General features: G+C 38.7%; 1 protein-coding gene across 11 annotated transcripts in view; it reads right to left on the bottom strand.

Annotated features, from left to right (window-relative positions):
• BPTF (bromodomain PHD finger transcription factor) overlaps positions 1 to 20,754 on the bottom strand; it is a 159,081-nt gene that overhangs the window by 32,627 nt on the left and 105,700 nt on the right. For 7 of the 11 annotated variants that reach the window (XM_059379970.1, XM_059379973.1, XM_059379971.1 and 4 more), the window contains 9 exons: positions 18,177 to 20,487; positions 13,651 to 13,775; positions 12,141 to 12,269; positions 9,408 to 9,558; positions 9,057 to 9,099; positions 6,859 to 7,105; positions 6,339 to 6,500; positions 5,970 to 6,121; positions 4,963 to 5,071 (listed from right to left, as the gene is read on the bottom strand). In XM_059379970.1, the coding sequence (XP_059235953.1) occupies positions 4,963 to 5,071; positions 5,970 to 6,121; positions 6,339 to 6,500; positions 6,859 to 7,105; positions 9,057 to 9,099; positions 9,408 to 9,558; positions 12,141 to 12,269; positions 13,651 to 13,775; positions 18,177 to 20,487 (3,429 nt within the window). The remainder of the gene's footprint in view (positions 1 to 4,962; positions 5,072 to 5,969; positions 6,122 to 6,338; positions 6,501 to 6,858; positions 7,106 to 9,056; positions 9,100 to 9,407; positions 9,559 to 12,140; positions 12,270 to 13,650; positions 13,776 to 18,176; positions 20,488 to 20,754) is intronic. The other 4 variants (XM_059379972.1, XM_059379976.1, XM_059379980.1 and 1 more) reach the window with 1 other exon arrangement.

The raw sequence follows: 20,754 nt of genomic DNA, 5'->3' as shown, positions 1-20,754 counted from the left end.
CCAGTTTGGGATGACCATGAGGTCAAGGGTCACTTTATCTTCGGTATCAGGGCAAAATGCTCAAAGAATACTTCGAATGCTCACTGTTCAGCATCTACTGAATGAATGAATTTAAATTAGAATGGCTCTATAGCCTTCCAAAAAACTTCCACTTCTCATTTAACTTGCTGAAACTAGAAGAAAAAGCAGGTGGAACTTTTCCCTTGTGGAACAACTGCGAAGAGTAATTACTTGGTAGCTAATTTTATATTTACAATGTCCTAATTAGTTATTAGTGACTATTATCACATTTCTGAGGTTTTACATTCATTTCCTATCTTTTTTTCCATTGTTGAATATACATTCCTGTAAATATACACAGACATTTCTTTTAATAAATGGTGCTTACGTATCACATTGCACATGTATAACATTTGAAAGTCTGACATTCAGAATACCCTCCCTTTTAATTTTTTAAAAAATAATGCTATGGTGAAATCCCTGTTTATAAATTTTTATCCCCTTCTAGTTATTTCCTTAAAATAAACTCCCCCCTACATTACTGGGTTTCTAGCAAGGAAACAGTACTGAGTTGAATTTTAGATAGATTTTACCAACACACACTCTCACCATCATTGAGTTTCCATTTCACTGAACGCTTGCCAACCCTAGGTTCTATCACTAAAGTACAATATCCCAGCAACCAGAAATGGTAGGACAGCATCATAGTCTCTGAATTTCGTCAATTACTATAAAGGGTGAGCATGTAAACCCGTGGCAAGTCATCGTGCTTCACCTGGGACTCTCTCCGCCCTCCCCCCATTTCCCTTCTTTCCTACTTCTTCACAGGTTTTTTTTTTTATCGATTAAAGATATAAATTACGACTATGTAGTCTTCCTACTTTGCATTCTGCCTTTTATTTCTTTTTAGATCTCAAATTTTTTCCCCTAATATGCATGTGTGTGTGTTTTTCTTGTTCTGGCTTTAATTTTTTTAAAGTTTTCCTGCATTCTCTAATCAGATGTATCTTCCCAAGTATGTTCTCAGTCATGGTATGTGCTGGCTGAGCTCTAATGCCCCGACAAAACTAGAAACTGATTATTTCAGTATCACTTGCTGTAAGTCCAGTCTTTCCTTCCTAATGAAAATGACACCTTTGTGACACTTTAGATTCTCAGAGATAATGCCTCTTTACTGGCTCTCATTGGTCTAGTTTCCTCTGGTGTCACAGTGCTAATTCTGTGACAATCAAAATCTTCTAAATTTTTCTCAGTTAATCTCTCGCATTTATTCTTACGATGAACCCAAACACAGTACACCATCTAAAGTCAAGTGCTTTACTTTGAGAATTTCTGGACCCCAGAGTATGTCCTTATACTGCAGTTCAAGGAACAATGCATGAAAAATCGCTTTAGTTGATCCCCTGGTACAGGTATGAGGCCATCATAAACACAGATGGATTAAAGGGTTGGTGCTGCTCATTCAGATGACCCCCCAACATGTACACGTTAATTTGAGATTATCACCGAAATGTAAATTGAAAAACTAAAAAAATTATTATATCCATGACGTCTGTGGATTCCATTTTGGGAAAGGCTAGTGTGATAGTAGGAACAGGGTAAGCTGTTCTATACATAATCAGAGACACACTGCACACATCCACCTACCCTCCACCTCTCTGGCCACAACTCCTAGGATTCTTCCACATCTTCACTGGGCCCCACCAGACCCACTGGCCATCTTGCTTTTCTTTGACACATGAGACACACTCATTTGTGAAACTACTGATTCACATACGCAAGTCAAACACGTAAATGGAGCGACATTAGGGCAATACCAAACAAAGGCTCTATATATCTTGCGATCACCAAATTTTTTCAGCTTTGTAAGTATATTATTAGTTGTCATCTACAATTTTTTCTCCTTTACATCACTTTTATTGTTCCCTTTAGCTACCTGATAGCTCGTTTTAAACAGTAATAGATACTAGGTAGACTCTACCCACTGCCGCTGCAGCATTAAGTGAAATAATGGATCTTACTTTCTTTTCTGGGGTAAATCCTGTTTAGACTTTAGAAAATTGCTTTTATTTAAATAAAAAACCAGTGCTTTATTTCATTTTAGAACTGTGCTAAAATTATAAAATGAATGGAAAAGATTTAATCTTTTCTTTGCCCTGTGCCCTGGAACTTTTTCTTATAAGAAAGAAATTGCTTCCTAATCATTTTAAAGAATTTCATCCATAAAACCATGAGGTCTGGAATTTTCTGTAGGAAATACTATGGCAACTTTCCAAATTTCTTGATATGAGTCATTGAGACTTGAAATTTATAAGCACAGTATATACTTATATATTTTTATATATATATGTATACATATATATATATACACTAAACTATATACATAGTATATGCCTCATTATTCAAATAGATTTAGTTCCTGAGTATGGGGAGTGAGAATTCCCCGAGTCTTGCTACAAGGACTCCTATACACAATTCTCTTTTGAGTAAAAAAAAGTTCATTCTAGGGGCACCTGGATAGCTCAGTCGGTTAAGCATCTGACTTTGGCTCAGATCATGATCTTGGGGTCCTGGGAACTAGCCCTGTATCAGGCTCCCCACTCAGCTGGGAGTCTGCCTGTCCCTCTCTCTGTCCTTCCTTCTGCTGATGTTCTCTCTCTAATACACAAAGGCTTAAAAAGAAATTCATTCCATGTTTATAGCACTTTCTCATTACTAATTCTGTAAACCAGCATTTTGTTCCCATTTCTCAAGAATAGACTTGCAAAAGAATGGTTTATTTTATTAACATTTGCCCTTTTCTCTTTTCTTTAAAGATTTTATTTTATTTTATTTTATTTATTTTGTTTATTTATTTGACAGACAGAGACCACAAATAGGCAGAGAGGCAGGCAGAGAGAGCAGGGGAGCAGGCTCCCTGCCGAGCAGAGAGCCGGATGCGGGGCTCGATCCTGGGACTCTAGGATCATGACCTGAGCCGAAGGCAGAGGCTTTAACCCACTGAGCCACCCAGGCGCCCCAAGATTTTATTTTTTTAAAGCATTTTAAAAAAAATTTTTAAACATTTTTATTTGACAGAGAGAGCTCACAAGTAGGCAGAGAGGCAGGCAGAGAGAGAGAGAGAGAGGGGGGGGGGGGAAGCAGGCTCCCTGCTGAGCACAGAGCCCGATGCAAGGCTTGATCCCAGGACCCTGAGATCACGACCTGAGCTGAAGGCAGAGGTTCAACCCACTGAGCCACCCAGGCACCCCTAAGATTTTATTTTTAAGTCATCTTTACACCCAACATGGGGTTTGACTCTCAACTCCCAGATGAGGAGTCACATGCTCTACTGACCAAGTAGGCCAGGTACCTGCCCTTTTTAAATTATTACTTATATTTTTATTTTATTTTCTGTTTTCTTTAAGACTTGTTTTGTATATTTTTCTACTGATTAATACTTAAGAATATGGGTTTTTGGTCTGTTTTATCCTCCAGTGTATTTCAACTGCCTGGAGTAGGTAGATGCTCAAGTAGTTATTGAACAGATCTGCCTCTGAGTCCTGCTCTGGCAGAATGACTTAGTTACTACTCGATAATCTGCTTGAACCTATGCATTTGATGTTCCCTTAACTCAAATGTTACTTATGAGAACATACTTTTTAAAAATTTCAAGCAAGTAAAAATTAGTAGAATAACTTAATTAACTTCTAGCTTTACTATACAGAATGTGGCCTACACACGTTCCACTTTTTGGAAGGAATTCACCAGGTTTTACTTATGACTCATTATGTGACTGTTTTTGTACAAAGTCCATATGGACCTAAAACCAATGTGTACTCCTGCAGGTTTAATAGTTGACACACTCTGCTTCTGGTCTACCATGCTTCTGTTGATCCCTCCCTGATATCAAGTAGTTCTTGCTTTAAACACACTAATGAAATCTTTTTTTTAAAAGGATATTTCTTTTAAGTTTTTTTTTTAAATAAAAAAAGAATTTATTTGACAGAGAGAGACACAGCGAGAGAGGAAACACAAGCAGGGGGAATGAGAGACGGAGAAGCAGGTTTCTGGCTGAGTAGGGAGCCTGACATAGGGCTTGATCCCAGAACTCTGGGATCATGACCTGAGCTGAAGGCAGACACTTAATGACTGAGCCAGCCAGGCGCCCCAAAGATTTTATTTTTAAGTAATCTCTACACATAATGTGGGGCTTGAACCTATAAGCCCAAGATCAAGAGTCACAGGCTCCACCAACTGAGCCAGTCACGTGCCCCTTAATTGGTTCTTAAAGATTCCAAATGGCATCTTCACTTCAACTTTTTATCTTTAAGGCAATGTAAAAATCACTGACTTTTGCTCTGTTCAATATTAGTAGGATAACTGTTGTCCTCCCCACCCACACCCTATCTCCCTCTTTTCTTACTTGCTATTTTTGGTCTTTATTTCAAGTACCTTTGCCCATCTTTTTATTAACCTTTTGTGGTAATTCAACTTTAGATATGTTTCTTATTAATATACAGTAGGATTTTTTCTTCTATCTTTACAATATTCAACTTACAAATATGGGAAGTTTAACCTGTTCATATTAACAAAGGGCTGATAATGCCTTTGTAATCTTTTTTTATGCTTTCTGTTTAAATCCTTCTTAGCTGTTTCCTTGATTTTGTCTGTCTTTTGCCACACGGAGTATTGTCTTCACTCATTCTCTTTACTCCAGTGATTTGAATTAATTTATCTTCTATTTATTACAGGTTTTTAGAACATTTTTATTAAGCATAGCTGGATCTATTTTTCCCTTACTCGCAATGCCAGAAATGAAATAATATGGATGCACCCCACAGTGGATTAGAAATTTAGTGTGCTTTGAAGTATTCATTCAAATTGGTATTTTTCAGTATGCAGAGTGGCCAGTAGAGAGTATTACAGATTTCCGAGACTGGTTGTACAGGTGTAAGAGGAAAATGCTGGAGGGATGAATACCTGGCTGCACCATCACAGGTGTTCGAATAATTGCCTTTCCTAGTGCGGACTGTTGGAGCGGTGTTCTAATTACCGTCATTCCAGGGCGGATCTGAGGCCCTGTGATTACCTATAAATGACACAAAGGAAGGAGTTAAAATGTTTTTAAAAGGACTAAGAGCATGACGGACTTCGAACACACATCTTTAAACATTCTCTATTGATAAACAGGTTTACAGAAATGACAAAGGCTCTTGGACATTACATTTTAAGTTACATTAAGCATCAGAATAAAGATGGAATTCTGAGGGAAGAAAATTTAATTCAAATGAGATCATACGAAATTCCTTGTCACTGATACCAAGTACCTCTTTACAGGCTAGAAGGGAGGGACAGGACCCAGTGAAGCTTTGTTCTATAACCACCATGGTTGCTCACAGGAAAATGTTGAGTCCTATTTTCCCTGAGGTCCAATATGTAACTGTCACCACAGAATATAATACTAAGAGTGGAAACCCAATGTTCTTTCATAGTTTTAGAGGAGAGACTACAGAGCACATTATTTTTAAGTCTATGAAACTTCAAACATTTTCCATGACACTTAGAGCCAAAGAAACGGCTACACATATCTAATACGTATGCGTATCAGCTGATAACAAACTAGTTATAATGCCATGCATTCTATTTTCATTCTACTCTTAGCTGCACAGCAAGTTTCCCTGGGGGCTCCAATGCTGTCCATTGTTTTGTATGAAGGAATTTTCCTTACAAAATCCTAGAAAGCATTTATTATGATTCATAACATATAAAAATATGCTATTAACTAAATGTTAAAAATGAACATTTTGCATATGATTTATGCTTAAGAATACAACAGGTTTTTAAAAACAATCAGTACTTTGTCACATACTGCGTAAAAGGCAAAGGAAAATTAGAAGCTGGATTAATCCTGGAAGAGGTTGTTCTAAAAACTTCAACTCGGTGTGCTTCACACTTCAAAGCAAAATAAGCCTGTAAAGAATTCTTACTTGTGAAGTGCTTGTGGTTCCTCCAGAGCCTGAGGTATTGGGCCTAATTGTGACTGTTGCTGTCCTGGGCTGGAATGAAGTAAAGGTCTGCTGACTTGTACCTGTACTTGATGGAATGATACCCAGAACTTTCTGCTGTACTTGAACAACGCCTTAAAGAAAGATGGAGAAGTCATTAACAACTGCCCTTTTAATAAAAAGCATCAGGTGTTGCTGGGTTTCTGAGGAGAAACTACGTGTGGCAGGGTTTTATAGTGGGCTACATAGAATGTGAGATCCGAGGACTGAAATCAGTGAAAAGGAAATGAAAAATAATGGCGACAGTATGATCTGGCAAATGTGAATTAAAACTCTTCACATTTCCCTTACCTCCTTGCGTTGCTGGCACATTTACAGCGACAATCTTGCTGTTTGCAGGAAGTGGCAGTTTGGTAATTACTTTTCCTGCCATAGTGACTGGATTGCCTGTAATTTGGAACGTCTGACCTGTGCTGGCAATGGTTGTAGCAGATGTGGCAGCTGTGCTGGTGGCTAATGGGGTATAAGACATTTAATAAGCTTTAGATTTAAAATAACCAGCAACGTAGTGACTTTTAGGAAGGGCACCGATGCATGAAATGTGGCTCATTTTGTATTTTTAAGACAAACATTCCTCTCCACTCAAAGTAAGTGAACTATGTAAATGTTGAAAGTGAAGTAATGTAAGAGAGGAGTTTCGCTAATGTAATAATAATGAATACTACTTGTAACAAACCAACTGTTATAGCTCGTTTGCTCAATCAGCTGCAGAAGAAAAACAATTTTCTAAAGAAATGTTCCATTTCAGTAAAGGAATGAAATTTTTTTTCCCTGAATGAAAGTAGTCTTTTCTTTAATAACAGTTGTATACCTGAATTTGACTGGCCTTGCTTAACCCACGTAGCAAAGGTCTGATGGAAGTTCTTGTTTTGCTGGAATGTTACTGTAGCTGGAGATCCAACTTTAGTAGTGAGTACCATTTTAGTTCCAGTTGTAACTGAGCCACTTATGGGGGCCACCATAACTTTTTGTGCTGGAGAAATGGTACTAGTTGTACTGTTTGTTGGGGAAGTGGTGGAAGCTGCAATTACTGTAGGCTTCTGCTGTTCCAATCGTTTCTAGAAAAGCCAGGGACAGAAAACATGAACCAAACAGTTCTCAATAAAAATGAGACCATTCTGCAAGAAGTCCAGCCATAATTTCTCCAAATTTAAGAAACTGGATCAAATTTCTAAAGTATTTCTGAAAATATGTTCATATAAATTTGCCCTTAAACTTAATTTCCTGAAGAAGGCCATATTTTAAGGACTCTAAATCACAGCCTGTACAAATGTCCAAGCTTTCAGAATGCAAATAAAAGACACATTGATAATTTCACTGGAGAGAGAAACACCTTGTTGCTTGGCAGCAGAACTTAGAGAACAGAGGCAAATGGTAGGAACTGTAAAAGGTTTCCGGTTTACTAGAATGTTAACTTACCCAATTAAAAAAAAACCATGTCGATATTTAAATGCCACTATTCAAGCTGACGAACAAGGTAAGCAAGCTGAAAATGTTAGTAAAATATCTTCTCTAAACCTCTTACACTACTCACGTCACACATTCTTATAGAAAAATATTTTAGACTATTTTATGCAGAGAGGTATAATCTGATCAGACTATAAGGTTTTTAAAGACGATCTGTGTATCTTTTATCATAGATTGCTAACACTTCCTGACCTTACCAACACAACGATATAAGCTTCCACAAGTAAGAACACGGGCAGCACTCATTTCAAACCTGGTGGCATGCTTACTCATCATTATCTTACTTAATGCTCAGACCAACCCAACAGAGTTACTGGTATTTTAACTTAAAGATGACAAAACTGAGACTCAGAGAAATTATGTAACTGGCCTAGACAGAGCTGGTTAATGGTGGGGCTGAGATGTGTACTAAGCTAAAGCTGTAATGCTGAACATTCTCCTGCCATTGGTAACTGCTCACCAGTGACATCACAGCCGAACTCTACAGGACTTTGTAAATATCCTATATGCCTGAATGTAATGTGAGGTATTTCACATAGTATCTCATTCCTCAGAAGAAAAGGAGTTTAGTTTTGGATACTTTGGAGATGTCATCTGACTGAATCAGTTAAAAAAAAAAAAAAGGAGGCAGGGAGACAAAGAAACTGAACACCTATTTAGTAGTTATCTCCTGAGGGTATGCCTTCAAAATTGGAAATGTTGACTTTATTTGTAAATAAACATTTTAAATAAATATTTAAAAGTAAAACATTAGATTTCACTATAGAGATGACAAAACATACCCATAAAATGAAAAACAAAACAACTAGCTATTTTTTCTCTGAATGAACAGACATGAAAAATCCAACAGTGCTTTTATCTAAATCTCTGATGTAAGGGAAGACAATGACCTACAGTATACAGAAGTAAAAGATGCACAAAAATGTAAAGGAATGTTTTATAAAATGTAAGAGGAAAAAAGTAGCTTGAAATGAATACTTCGGTTGATATAATATGTAATTTTTAAATATATGTAACTAAGTTAGTGATATTGCAAATAGATCTTTATTGATTTCATCTATATCCTAAAAGTTTGCATATTTCTCCAGAGAAAATATGTGAGCCCCTGATATTCAGGCACATATAATATATTATTTATAGTGTGGAAAAGCAAAGAAACCACTGGTAGCTTAATTATCCTCAATTACAGCAAACTCTTAAAAGTGTTTTAGTACAACTTGCTTTTTCATGGCCTACAATTAGAACTTGACAGGACAACATTATCTTTGAAAATTACCCACAAACACCTCAAGCTAATGTTAACACCGTGTGCCGACAATATGTTAATAACAAAAACTTACCCATTGAGTTCTAGTGATAATAAATACAACCACATGAATATATTACTGTGCTTTTGGTGTGCACGAATTTGGCTAAAAATGTCAATGTGCTGCCAGGTGGGACTAGTACCAACTCCCCCACCTGCTGGACAGCCAAGCGCTGCTGTCGGGGGTGAGCCTCCATTTGGGCCTTGAGGTCGTCTGCCTTCTTCTGTTCACTAACCTTAGCCTGTTGCTCAACTGCTTGTGCCTTTTCTTTTTCCACTCTGCAGGGGAAAAAAAAAAGGAGGAATTTTATCAGAAATGACACTACTAGACACTGGTATCAAATATTAAATGGAATCGGGTCGATTTTCATATTATAAAAAGGTTTGAAATTATTTCCGCTTAAAAATAAACATTAAATGTAAGATAATCAGAAACTGACAAACAGATACAACACATTAAAATTAGAAATAGGACTTTAAGAAATCATCTACAGCTAGCACTTAAAATCAAGAGGTGAAATACAATTAACTAGGACATACTCAAGTTAAGCTTCAAATATCTGCTTACATGTGAACCAACTCCTTACCTTTCAGCAAACGCCCTGATCTCCCATAATTCCAACTCTTCCTCTGCTACCCAAGTTTCGATAATAACAGGGCCAGTTTGCTTGGGCGTTTCTGGTCTCTTTGGCCGCAATGCACTTGATCGAAGGCCTTTCCTCTGAGGTGTAGGTGTTTCTTTGGAAAAGAAATCAGAGCATTTTAAGCAAATAGAGCTTCTAAAATTACAGTACTTCTGGCATCTCCTCTTATGGCATAAGAAAGAGGAGTTGGCAAACTTTTTCTTAAAGGGCCAGATGGTAAATACTTCACACTACGTGGGCCAGATGGTCTCTGTTACAACTATCCAACTGGGCCTTTGTATCATGAAGAGTCAGAAACAATACCTAAGAGAGTATGTATGGCTGTGTTCCAATCAAACTTTATTAACAAAACCAAGTGGTGGGTCAGAGCTCATGGGCCAGGTTTATAAAGGCCTATGAGCTTTTACGTAGCCTGTTCTATCTGGCTGTGACCCATTCCTCGCCTCTGTCCCCCTCACTGGACGCCAACATGGATACACGTCCTTCAAGAAGCCTACTGTATTCCTCCCACACAGTTGGGCCGGGTGTCCTTGGCATGTGCTACTCTGGCAATGCGTATTTTCCATCACAGCACTGAGAAGGAGGATTTGAAAGTTGCCTGTGTGAAGAACGGATCTGAAACTAAATAGGAGAGGTAAAATCTAATGGTAAGATTTCAAAAATAAAAAGTAGAAAGAGGCAAGCACTGAACCATCCCATTTGTTCAGGGAACAAGGAAGCAGCCGAAGAAAGCAGAAACAGCAGTAGGGCCAAGGTTATTCAAAGCGGAAAGAGGCAAAGAAATGTGATCCAAAGAGACTGCAGTGATTTGAAAGCTCTGGGGTCAAGAATGAAGACGTCAGAAACCACTTGTTCCATCTGTTTCTCTGCCGAGCAACGGCTGTCTTAGTTCCATGACAACACTGTTTTACTTATGCTAATTTTCATCCTCTGCTAGGACTGGTACCCCTTATTGAGGTTCTTTTTAAAAAATCTATTCTCATTTATTCTGCAAGAGGAACTTTTGAATGTAATCAGATTTCAAAATGTAAACCACATATATTTGGAGACAATTAGCTTCTGTTATTAAGTAGTACGTTTCTAAGGACAGCATTCTCTTTTTACCCATTTCATAACAGATTTTTTCCCTAAATGCTTTTTTGCACATATGAAATAAAATTACTCATTTTAATCTATCTACATCTCTTGAATCTGATCACCTCACTGAACTCTTTTTAGCATTAACAGTTTTGATTCTCGTGTTACAGAATTTTTTTTTTTTTAAGAATTTTATTTATTTATTTGACAGAGAGAGATCACAAGTAGGCAGAGAGGCAGGCAGAGAGAGGAAGGGAAGCAGGCCCCTGCTGAGCAGAGAGCCCGATGTGGGACTCAATCCCAGGACCCTGAGATCATGACCTGAGCCGAAGGTAGTGGCTTAACCCACTGAGCCACCCAGGCGCCCCATGTTACAGAATTTTAATACTATCACCTTTGCTTCACTTCCGTTGAGAACAGGGGCTCAGTCCCATTCTTCCATGTATTTGCGGTCTAGTCCTTATCATGTAGTTGCTCTGTAACTGTTATGTTATAAATGAATCGCTCTTTATGCCTCTTAGGTTATTTCTATCTGAGAACTGAAGTATTTCACAACAGCTTTAACCCTTGAATCAACAGATGTTCAGTGACCACTCGTGTGTCAGATTCTACAGCGGGTGTCAGGACAACAACAAACCAGACAGACTCAGCAGCTGCCCTCTTAGGGCTGAAGGTCTGGTATCAGTCACTGCTCCACATCTTAATTATAAGAGGTATTATTATTATTATTACTTTTTAAAAGATTTTATTTATTTATTTATTTGACATACAGAGATCACAAGTAGGCAGAGAGGCAGGCAGAGAGAGAGAGAAGCAGCAGGCTCCCTGCCGAGCAGAGAGCCCGATGCAGGGCTCAATCCCATGACCCCGAGATCATGACCTGAGCCGAAGGCAGAGGCTTTAACCGACTGAGCCACCCAGGTGCCCCGTGGTATTATTAATTTTTAAGATTTACTTGAAGAGAGAGAGAGAGAGCTCTCACGCACAAGCATGAGCATGAGCAGATAGAGGGGCAGAGGGAGAGAATCTTTCAAGGAGACTTCTTGCTGAGCTACAGCGTGACATGGAGCTCGATCCCACAACCCATGAGATCATGGGAAACCAAGTCAGACACTTAACCAAATGAGACACCCAGGTGCCCCTAGAAGAGGTATTATAGTTCTCTGCACCCTCCCTGTGCTTGGAACAATGCCTATAGATATGTTTGTCTAGTGAAATCCTGTTATGTTTATTACTTAAATACCATTTTAAAAAATGTAATGAAAAAATACCTTTTTGTAATGGTATCGTTCATGTAATGAGAAGGTATCTTTTTCATAATTGGAATAAAGAGTTAAGGAAATGATTACAATGAAAAATTTTTTTTAAGATTTCATTTTATTTACTTGTCACAGAGAGAGAAGAGAGAGCACACACAAGCAGGGGTAGCGAGGAGCCGGATGCACAACTTGATCCCAGGACCCTGGGATCACGAACTGAGCCGAAGGCAGACACTTAACTGACTGAGCCATCCAAATGTCCCTATAATCAAATTTTAATTGGTAAAAGATGTGGTTAACAGGTCAATAACAAAAGAACAGAATTATTTGTATTCCTTACCTTTTGGTGCTTCTGGAACTCCAATGGGGCAAATGATTTTCCGGATACAATATTCAGATCGAATGCCATAAGGACCAACATCTCGCCTTTTAATGATCTCTGTTGTTGTGATTTCAGTTTCAGATGTTTCTATGGTGATTTAATCCACACAGTATTAATAACCACCTAAAATATTCAGAAACTAAAAAGGTACAACATCTGGTGCTTTAAAAAGGAGACACACATGGAATAAACTTTTGAAAACATTTGATTAATTAATGACTTCGGGATCATTGCTAGAGTACAGTAATACTGACTTTCTACCTCACTGAAAATTTCTAAACTGAGCAAAATACTATCTGGGGGCAGCTTAGCTTCTGGCAGTAAAACAGTCAAAATACTAAGAAGAAAGAAGCAGCAAGCATAGGATTCCGGATGTCCCAGTTTAACTGACTTATACTCTACAATAACAAAAATCTTTTTATAATAAAGATTTATATTTCAACTTTTTAGATTTTGCTGGTTTTGTCATCATGCACATCCACTCAATTTTTTAAATCATACACGTCAATTTTTAAAAATCATACATGTCAATTTTTAAAAATCATGTATGTTTTCCAGTTCCATTTATCAACTAAAAAAGAGGAAGAACGAACTAGGAGAAAGAGAAAAATACAAACACATAGAACTCTCTAGAAAATATACACTAAATGTCAGTGAAAGAAGGCTGCTCAGTAGTTTCACGAGGACAGGAGGGGGAGCGATAACAAAGGGCCATGAGTGGACTTTTTCTTTTTTTTAAAGATTTATTTATTTATTTATCTGACAGAGAGAAAGAGAGAACACAAAAGCATAGAGTGAGGGAGAAGCGCAGAGAGCCTGATGCGGGGCCCAATCCTAGGATCCTGGGATCAGGACCTGAGCCAAAGGCAGCCACCCAAGCGCCCCCAGGAGTCCGAAAACTTATCAGAATGTGTGTCTTATATATGTGTGCAGTTTGTTTTATGTAAAATTATACCATAATAAATAAAAGAAAATAAAGACCAGAATTTGGGGGGGGGCAGCGGGGAGATTTATATTGTGAGAGTGTGAGCGAGCACATGCATCCAAGTGATCGAGTATGGGGAGCTGGGACGGCTAGGCGTGGACGTGGAGGGAGAAACAGAATCTCAAGCAGATTCCCTGCTGAGCGTGGAGCCCAACACGGGGCTCGATCTCATGGCCCCAAGATCATGATCTGAGCTAAAATCAAGAGCCAGATGTTTTCTGACAGCCACCCAGGCACCCCAATAAAGATCTTTTTAAAAATCCAGACGGGTTCACATCTAAAAGTGACTCCCTTCTCATCTGACCCCCGCTTCCCTGCCTGCCCCCGGGATCTTACAGCACGTGCTGCCCAACCTTAGCAAAGCTGTATTTTTAGACACAAGTGTTATATTTTAATAAATCACAGAAATGCTTAAAATTAAGTGAACGGTCAAGTGATTTTTTTTCTCTTTTCCACTTCAAACAGAAAATAAGAAACCCTTACCTGTCCGTGTGGTCCCTCCTCCTGGAGGAGCCTTGGCGGCCATGTCATCCCACCTCAGGCTCGCCCACAGTAACCGTAACATAAGGCTCACTCCAGCTAAGGACTTCACAGTCTGAAGCCTATACCTGAAAGAAAAACCCCAGAGAAACTACATATGTATCGTGTACGTACACGCGCAGGTGCGCGCACACACAGACACATTCTATTATTAAACCGAATGGCTGGTTTCTTGTCTTCATTATGATTTTAATAATGAGGATTTTGTAAGTACTTTGGCTATTACATGTCCCTTAATAAAATAACCCTTTTGTTCCTGGGTGTAACATGCATCTAACAATTTAAAAAGGGTCTGCAGTTGCTTCAAATGCCATATGAATTTGTAAAATGAGCATGTTTCTTTTTAAGACTGACATGGCAAGAATTTATGAAGATTTTATACATTTAGCCTAATTCCAGAATATGTGCTAGATAAATTACAAAAAACAAATACAGGGAAATAATTGTGTTACTAAAGGTGATAAAAGAGTTTTGAAAAAGGATAAAATCATAACTGATTTATTTGTGCTGAAACAAAATGAAACTGTTTAAATTTTCTCAAAACACAAAACAGGAAAAAAAAAAAAAAAGACCCCCTGCAAATCCAATAAGGCCTTTCCAAATGGACAGAAATTCTGTATCCAAATGGTGGTTCTGCAAAACATGAACTACTGGATGATGAACATCTGCTAATACTAATAAACACTCTAGTCACATTAGTTAATAGTTTCAGAATTCTGTAACATAATTAGTAATAAAAAAGGGTAATACGATTCGTTACTGAAAAGGAGACCCAGGAATCTCTGTGTTCAGGTTTTTTCTAAGTTACTAAACATTCTAGATATTCTTTTAAAAATAATATTAAAGATATATTTCAAAATGAGTTTACAGCTGCAATGAATATTATGTCCCAAGATGGAACTAACCATAAAATATTGTAAAGCAGCCCTAGGATATCAATTGTCTGTTAGTGTGTAATTAATGCTACATGTACTTAAGTAAATATACTGGCTGATTACAGTATACAGAAAAATCTATACAACTAAAATAATTTCCTCCTCCAACAGACACAGAAGGTAAACTATAAGATAATTTGTATTTGAGAGGCAATGCTTTCTGTACTAAACATTAAGCTGGGAAAATGAACAATGAGAGAAAGGGAATGCTCCAACCAAAAAGTTGCAGCAGCTTCTTAAATTCCCATCTCCACCTGTGACACCAGGATTTCCTTTCTTGTGCTTTTGCCCTGTGAATCCTCTAACGTGGAAAGAACAATTTTTTTTTTTTTAGATTTTATTTATTTATTTGGCAGAGAGAGAGCGACAGTGAGAGAGGGAACACAAGCAGAGTAGGGATAGGAGAGGGAGAAGTAGGCCTCCCGCTGAGCAAGGAGCCCGATGCAGGGCTCGATCCCAGAAGTCTGGGATCATGACCTGAGCCAAAGGCAGACGCTTATTAACAACTGAGCCACCCAGGTGCCCCTAGACAGAACAATTCTTAAATGGGAGGGGGAACGTTATCCAGTGCAGGGATGTCCTGAGAAGGGGGAAGTATGTGTCACTTTCAGACAGACCATACCCTGCAGAAACGCCTAGGGAACTCTGGACACAGCAAATGGATATGTATTTGGGAAAAGAAATGTTTCTTATTCTCTCTCTTCTTCCTCGACTCACTCTTTACTGTCAAATAGCAACTTCAGTGCACCTCTATTTTGCAACAGAAACACCAGGAGGAGGGGAACACACCAAAAGCCTGTTCATTTACGTATTCATTCAAAATACACTGGAGTGCCTTCTGTGTGTGTTCGACTGACTGAAAGGGGCTGGAGACGGAAATGAATCATGATCTGTCCTTGCTTCCTCAGGAGCTTAACAGAGAGAAGTGGGAGTGGCACCTGACTCGGCTCTGGTCTGAGGATCAGAGCCTTGCCTGGGTCTCAGAGGACAAAGATGGGGAGGTGGCTACAGCAGGGCAGAGGGCACACATCCGCTCAGGAGGAAGGTGTACAACAGCACACTCTTCTTCCCAGCAGCCACATCTGCTGGGCTCCGACTGGAGGGAAGGGGCTGGAAGCGTAGCAAGAGATGAAGCCGGCAGGAGCGACGCGCTGCCGTGGGAGGGGAGAAGAGCATTCAAGGTGAGCCGCTGAAGGCTTCTGAAACGTATCCGGCATCGGGCGGGTTGTAAAGGGAAGTACTTCGCACAGACGTGGTGCACAGGTGACAAAGGCTTTCCCCCTCCCAGCCCTGCGGTTCAAGTTAACACGTGGAAGGCGGCTCAGCTCCGACCGAATATTCACAGGATAGATCTGCCTTTCAGGAGAACCGTTTGCTCGGGCGGCACTGTGGGGACCACTACTGGTTCAAAGTGATCATGAAACAGAATCAGGGCCCTGGAAAAAGGAGGTGAGGGAATGGGCAGTGCGGAGGGGAAAAGAGGCCTAATGAGTTGACAAGTTTCCCTTTTCACTACTGCTCAGCCTCAACATGAATAAAGCTCAAACGAGCACCTCTTGGATTCTTTACATCTACTCTAAGCATCAGACATATCTTATTCAAGTGTGAGTACAAAAATGCATTTCACACCCATGGTTTTTACAGCAATACACCTTTTAAAAAATGCATTAAGTCAAGAATATTTTACATATTTACCCATGCTTCTGTTAGATACAAGGGATTCTTGTATCTTCCCTCAACTTCAGCAAATTGAGCCGTTAGCACATATTTGACAGCAATATCTGTTTAAAATGTACAGGACGGTATTTCCTTCCATTAACACATGAGAAATTAACTACACAGGTACCAACTGTGCCCACAGTGCATATTAAAATACAAGGCTCCTGAAACCCGGCCGTGCAGAAAAGAGCCCTGGGCAACATTCGATCGGAGTGGGTTCAGAGAAAAGTGCTTCCCAGTTGAGCCTACCTTCCACTTCGGAAAAGAAAAGAGCAGAAAGGTCGGCCTCCACAACTGCCAGGTCATTTTAATTAAAGTATTTGTACATAGTAACTTTTCCAGTGGGAAAGAAGTTACCTGCAGGACAGTCAAGGACACATTTTGGGACCGCTCTCAATGAAGAAAGCAGAAAAGTGCAGAGCAGTCCTATAAATCCATGAACTGTAATGAAGAGTTCCTTGATTCCCTGCAGGATTCTGCAAATCCTTCATTGCAGGCCCTGCAGAGAGATTGTACTTTTCAGCTGTCTCTATTGAATGTGTGACGGAGTGATGATATTTTAGTTCAGATCAAAAGATGAGTTATAAAAACCTGGGTCAAACCAACGATGACTGGCCATGTTAGTGAGTTAATTCCTTTAGAGAGAATACTCATTTACACTTCACCTTTTTTTTTTTTTTTTTTTGGTTTTATAATACTAGTTATAATATAAAAGAAACCAAAAAAGGTATGATTTTAACGTAAAGAAACTGGAACCATAATAAAGACACACAGAAATGAAGCCTAGAGTGAAATAAAGTCTGCTCATTTGTTGAAATAACTTTGGGTTCCTACCAAAATCTAGAAACAATCAAGATTGTTCCTGACTTCCGAGCATGCCCCATAGAACTCTTATGTTTTCAGTCTTTATGTTCCGTCCTTTCCAGTTGTGAGGATGAAAAGATAAAAAGACAAGGACATGAAAAAGGACAAAGCAAGGACAGATATGTGAAATGTGACAGAGCAGATACAGCACTGGACTGGGATTTAGGAAAACCGGGAACTATTCCTAACTCTGTCCCTCTGTGGCCAGAGGCAAATTATTACACATCTATAAAAGATAAGAATTTCTAAGATCCTTTCCCAATATAAAACTACACGATCTGATAACTGCCAACATTATGTAATTATGACTCATCCCCAAAGCTTAATGCCCAGAAAATTTAAAATTAAGACTATTTCTGGGTTTTAAAAAAATCCCTAAGAAATCTCAGAGACTACCTCTTCTCACATAAATAACAGAGAACTCCAAAATAAATGTTTATCATGCAAATAAATTACATTAGGAAGATTTCCATGTTATGATGAACTTTGTGTGATTCACAGGCATGTTTCCTATGTCTTATGTTTCTATGAATTACCTAATAGAAATAAAATACAAACATTCCAGAAAGGGGATTATCCAAGTCTGTAATTCTCTCATTCCCAAGGCAAACACATGGCAATAATTTGGAAAGTTAAAGCACAAAAACAACTATATTTGACAGGTTTCTTCTGTCTTGTGGTAAGTAAAACTGAATTTCATTTTAAAGAATTCCCTTACATTTTTTTCAGTTTTTAAAACATTTTTCCTTAAGAAACTTGAGTACCTCCCAGCTGGCCAAATTCAAGATTCTCTGTATCTTATTTCCATTACTAACTTGACCCATTAAACTTATGCTCCCCTATCTCATCTCTTATGATCTCATTTTTTTTCCTGTAAAAAATGAGATATGCTTCCTATACAATGCTTTTTAAGACTTTCTCCCTTCCCCAAATACATTTTAAAGTACATACCTCCAAGTGATACCAAACGTTGGTCTAGGAGAAGGATATGGCCATATATCCAAGGCAGGTTTTGCATTGTAATTAAAATAGGGGACTTCTCGAATTCCTCCTTTTCTGGCCAACTTTTTTAAGTCATCATTAGGTAAAACAAATATGCTCTTCTTGCTGCTCTTGGTGATAAACTTTCTATAGGATGGCAGAGCTGTACCTGAACGAGTCTTCTTGGGTCTTGAGAATTTCATGAGTTTCACTTTGTCTCTTGTGGAATATTCTTTGCTCACTGTCATAGATGTCACCAGAGTGCCCCCTGCAGTGGTCAGTGAGTCTGTCACCGTTGTGGTGACCACAGTCTTACTCTGCTCCTTCACGGAGATGATGTCCACACTGCTGCCTGTGGAGGGTGTGGAAAGCTTTGTTACAGTTGTAGTGGTGGTTTTAACAGTGGATTTGGCACAATTTTCTGTGGAAGAGACCACAGTCTGCTTATCACCTTTTGCTACTTTGATTACGGTTTTTGATTCTGTGGCCACTGTGGATGTCATGGTGGTGACTTCTGTGATGACTGTTTTTCTCTTGGACTCTCCATTGACATTTTCATCTTTGTGGGCAGGCAGACCATTTTCATCAACAAAATCATTACTGAGGTTAGATTCCTCTCCAGAAGTAACAGGTGAGGAAGTAACTTTCTTAACTTCTGAGGTTTCAACTTCCATATCTTCTACCTGATTCCCTGAACTGCTTTCCGGACCAGACAGTGAAGGCACGGTAGCGTGTGCACTCTCACACTCTTTGGTTGATGGCAGGGTCTCTAGGCCATCTTGGTAGTCGCCTTCACCATCTGAAGATCTCTGTAAACATGAATTTGTTTCCAAGTTGTTTTTTTCATTGAAATCTTCCATGATGACATCACCATTCATGAATGGCTTTACAGCAGATTCTTTAGCAGTCAAAGGCTTAATATCATTTTCAGGAATTAATTTATTTATATTATTAAGCTTTGGTTCAATGTCACCACTTACTACTTTACTCTCAGAGATGTCTTTCAAGCATTCCCCTTTTAAATATGTTTTGGGCTTATTATCTTTTCCGTTTATTTGAAAGGTACTTGCTTTCTGTCCTTTCTTTTCAGACTCTCGATTTTCATTATTCTTTTTGTCAGTGCTACTTTTTAGATTGACTTGATCAATACATTTATTAACGGTTCTCTCCTCTAATTTCTGTTCTTGACTTGGCTTTCTACCATTTGCTTCAGTTACCTTACCCTGTGGTCTTTTATCATAGTTTCCAGGGGACTTATCTGGAACAAACTCCCGTTTCAATGTCTCCAAGCCTTCAATACCTTGTTCTTGAGTTATGAACTGCTCAGAAAGACTTTCATTGCTATTCTGAACAATCATATCTTCTTCACTGCTGTCCTGAATAGACATAGTATCAGAACTATTTTCCAAGGTGCTGTTATATTCAGAGACACATCCTAGTTTTCCTTCAAAGTCCACTGCTTTTGACAGAGACGAGAGATCTTTATCATCGGTACTTTTAGGTACTGATGGAAGTGATGGGCTCTGGGAAGGAGAAACAATGGTGTCATTATCCTCCTGTATGAGTGGCTTTTTATTTTTATAGATCAAAGTACCAATTTCATCTGTGCAGGCTAGTTTGGAGTCACCAATGAGAAAGTCACTTCCTCTTGTTTTAATCTTACTAGGTTCCTGGCCTTGACTCGTAGGTTCAGAGAGACTCTCATCTATGTCATTTCCAACAGAATTTTGTTTCTGACAGTTTGTGTCTGGGCTCTGAATGGAGACATCATCTAACGTTTGATCTTTTGGATAAAGTCTCTCTGTCGTATGATCAGGATCACCGATTTCAAGAACCGAGGAATCACTTTGTGAGCATCCCCGAATCACATCTTCAGATTTACCATTACTTGCATTAGGGCTTTGTTCTTGTCTAAGTGAGTCACTCTGACACCCTTCTTTTGCTTTCATTGTTACTGGTGACTCAGAAAGGCTTTTCAAAGAACTTGCAGAGGTCTTTCCTATACCCTTATTTCCACCCTCCAACTTCATTTTCTCGAGGCGCTGTTTTTCTTCCAGTGTAAACTGTTTAATTCTCCTTTCAAGAAGTCCATCTAGTTTGGATGATTTAATTTTCTTTTTATAACTAGTCCTTAAATGGAAGCCCTCACTGACATTGACCACATCTACTTGAGAACCTTCGTGACAGTTTATATGTGGCTCTGTTTTCACATCATCATCTATCTCCATTGGTTCTTCCTTAAAGGGTTTCTCATTGTCAGAATCTAAAATTTCTTGTACATCTGTGAAACAAAGACATTTATGTAAGTGTAACTTTTAGTCTCCAATGTGGAATTTGCAGTATTTTTATTTTAAAAACTAGCAGTGTTTTTTATTTTCACTCAAGGGCTTCAATATAAATTAAAACTTTATAAAAGGTTTAAAAACATCTAGTAAATATTTAAATACTCTGATTCTTAGTATCTGAAATTGGAATGTCACAGTGGAAAATTACTTAGCATATGACAGTTACCCCATACACCATACCTTCATGAAAATTTTGTTTAGAA

Source organism: Mustela nigripes, chromosome 16 (genome assembly GCF_022355385.1).
Source record: "Mustela nigripes isolate SB6536 chromosome 16, MUSNIG.SB6536, whole genome shotgun sequence".
NCBI classification, from domain to species: Eukaryota; Metazoa; Chordata; class Mammalia; order Carnivora; family Mustelidae; genus Mustela; species Mustela nigripes.
This window is presented reverse-complemented; position numbering and strand designations above follow the sequence as displayed.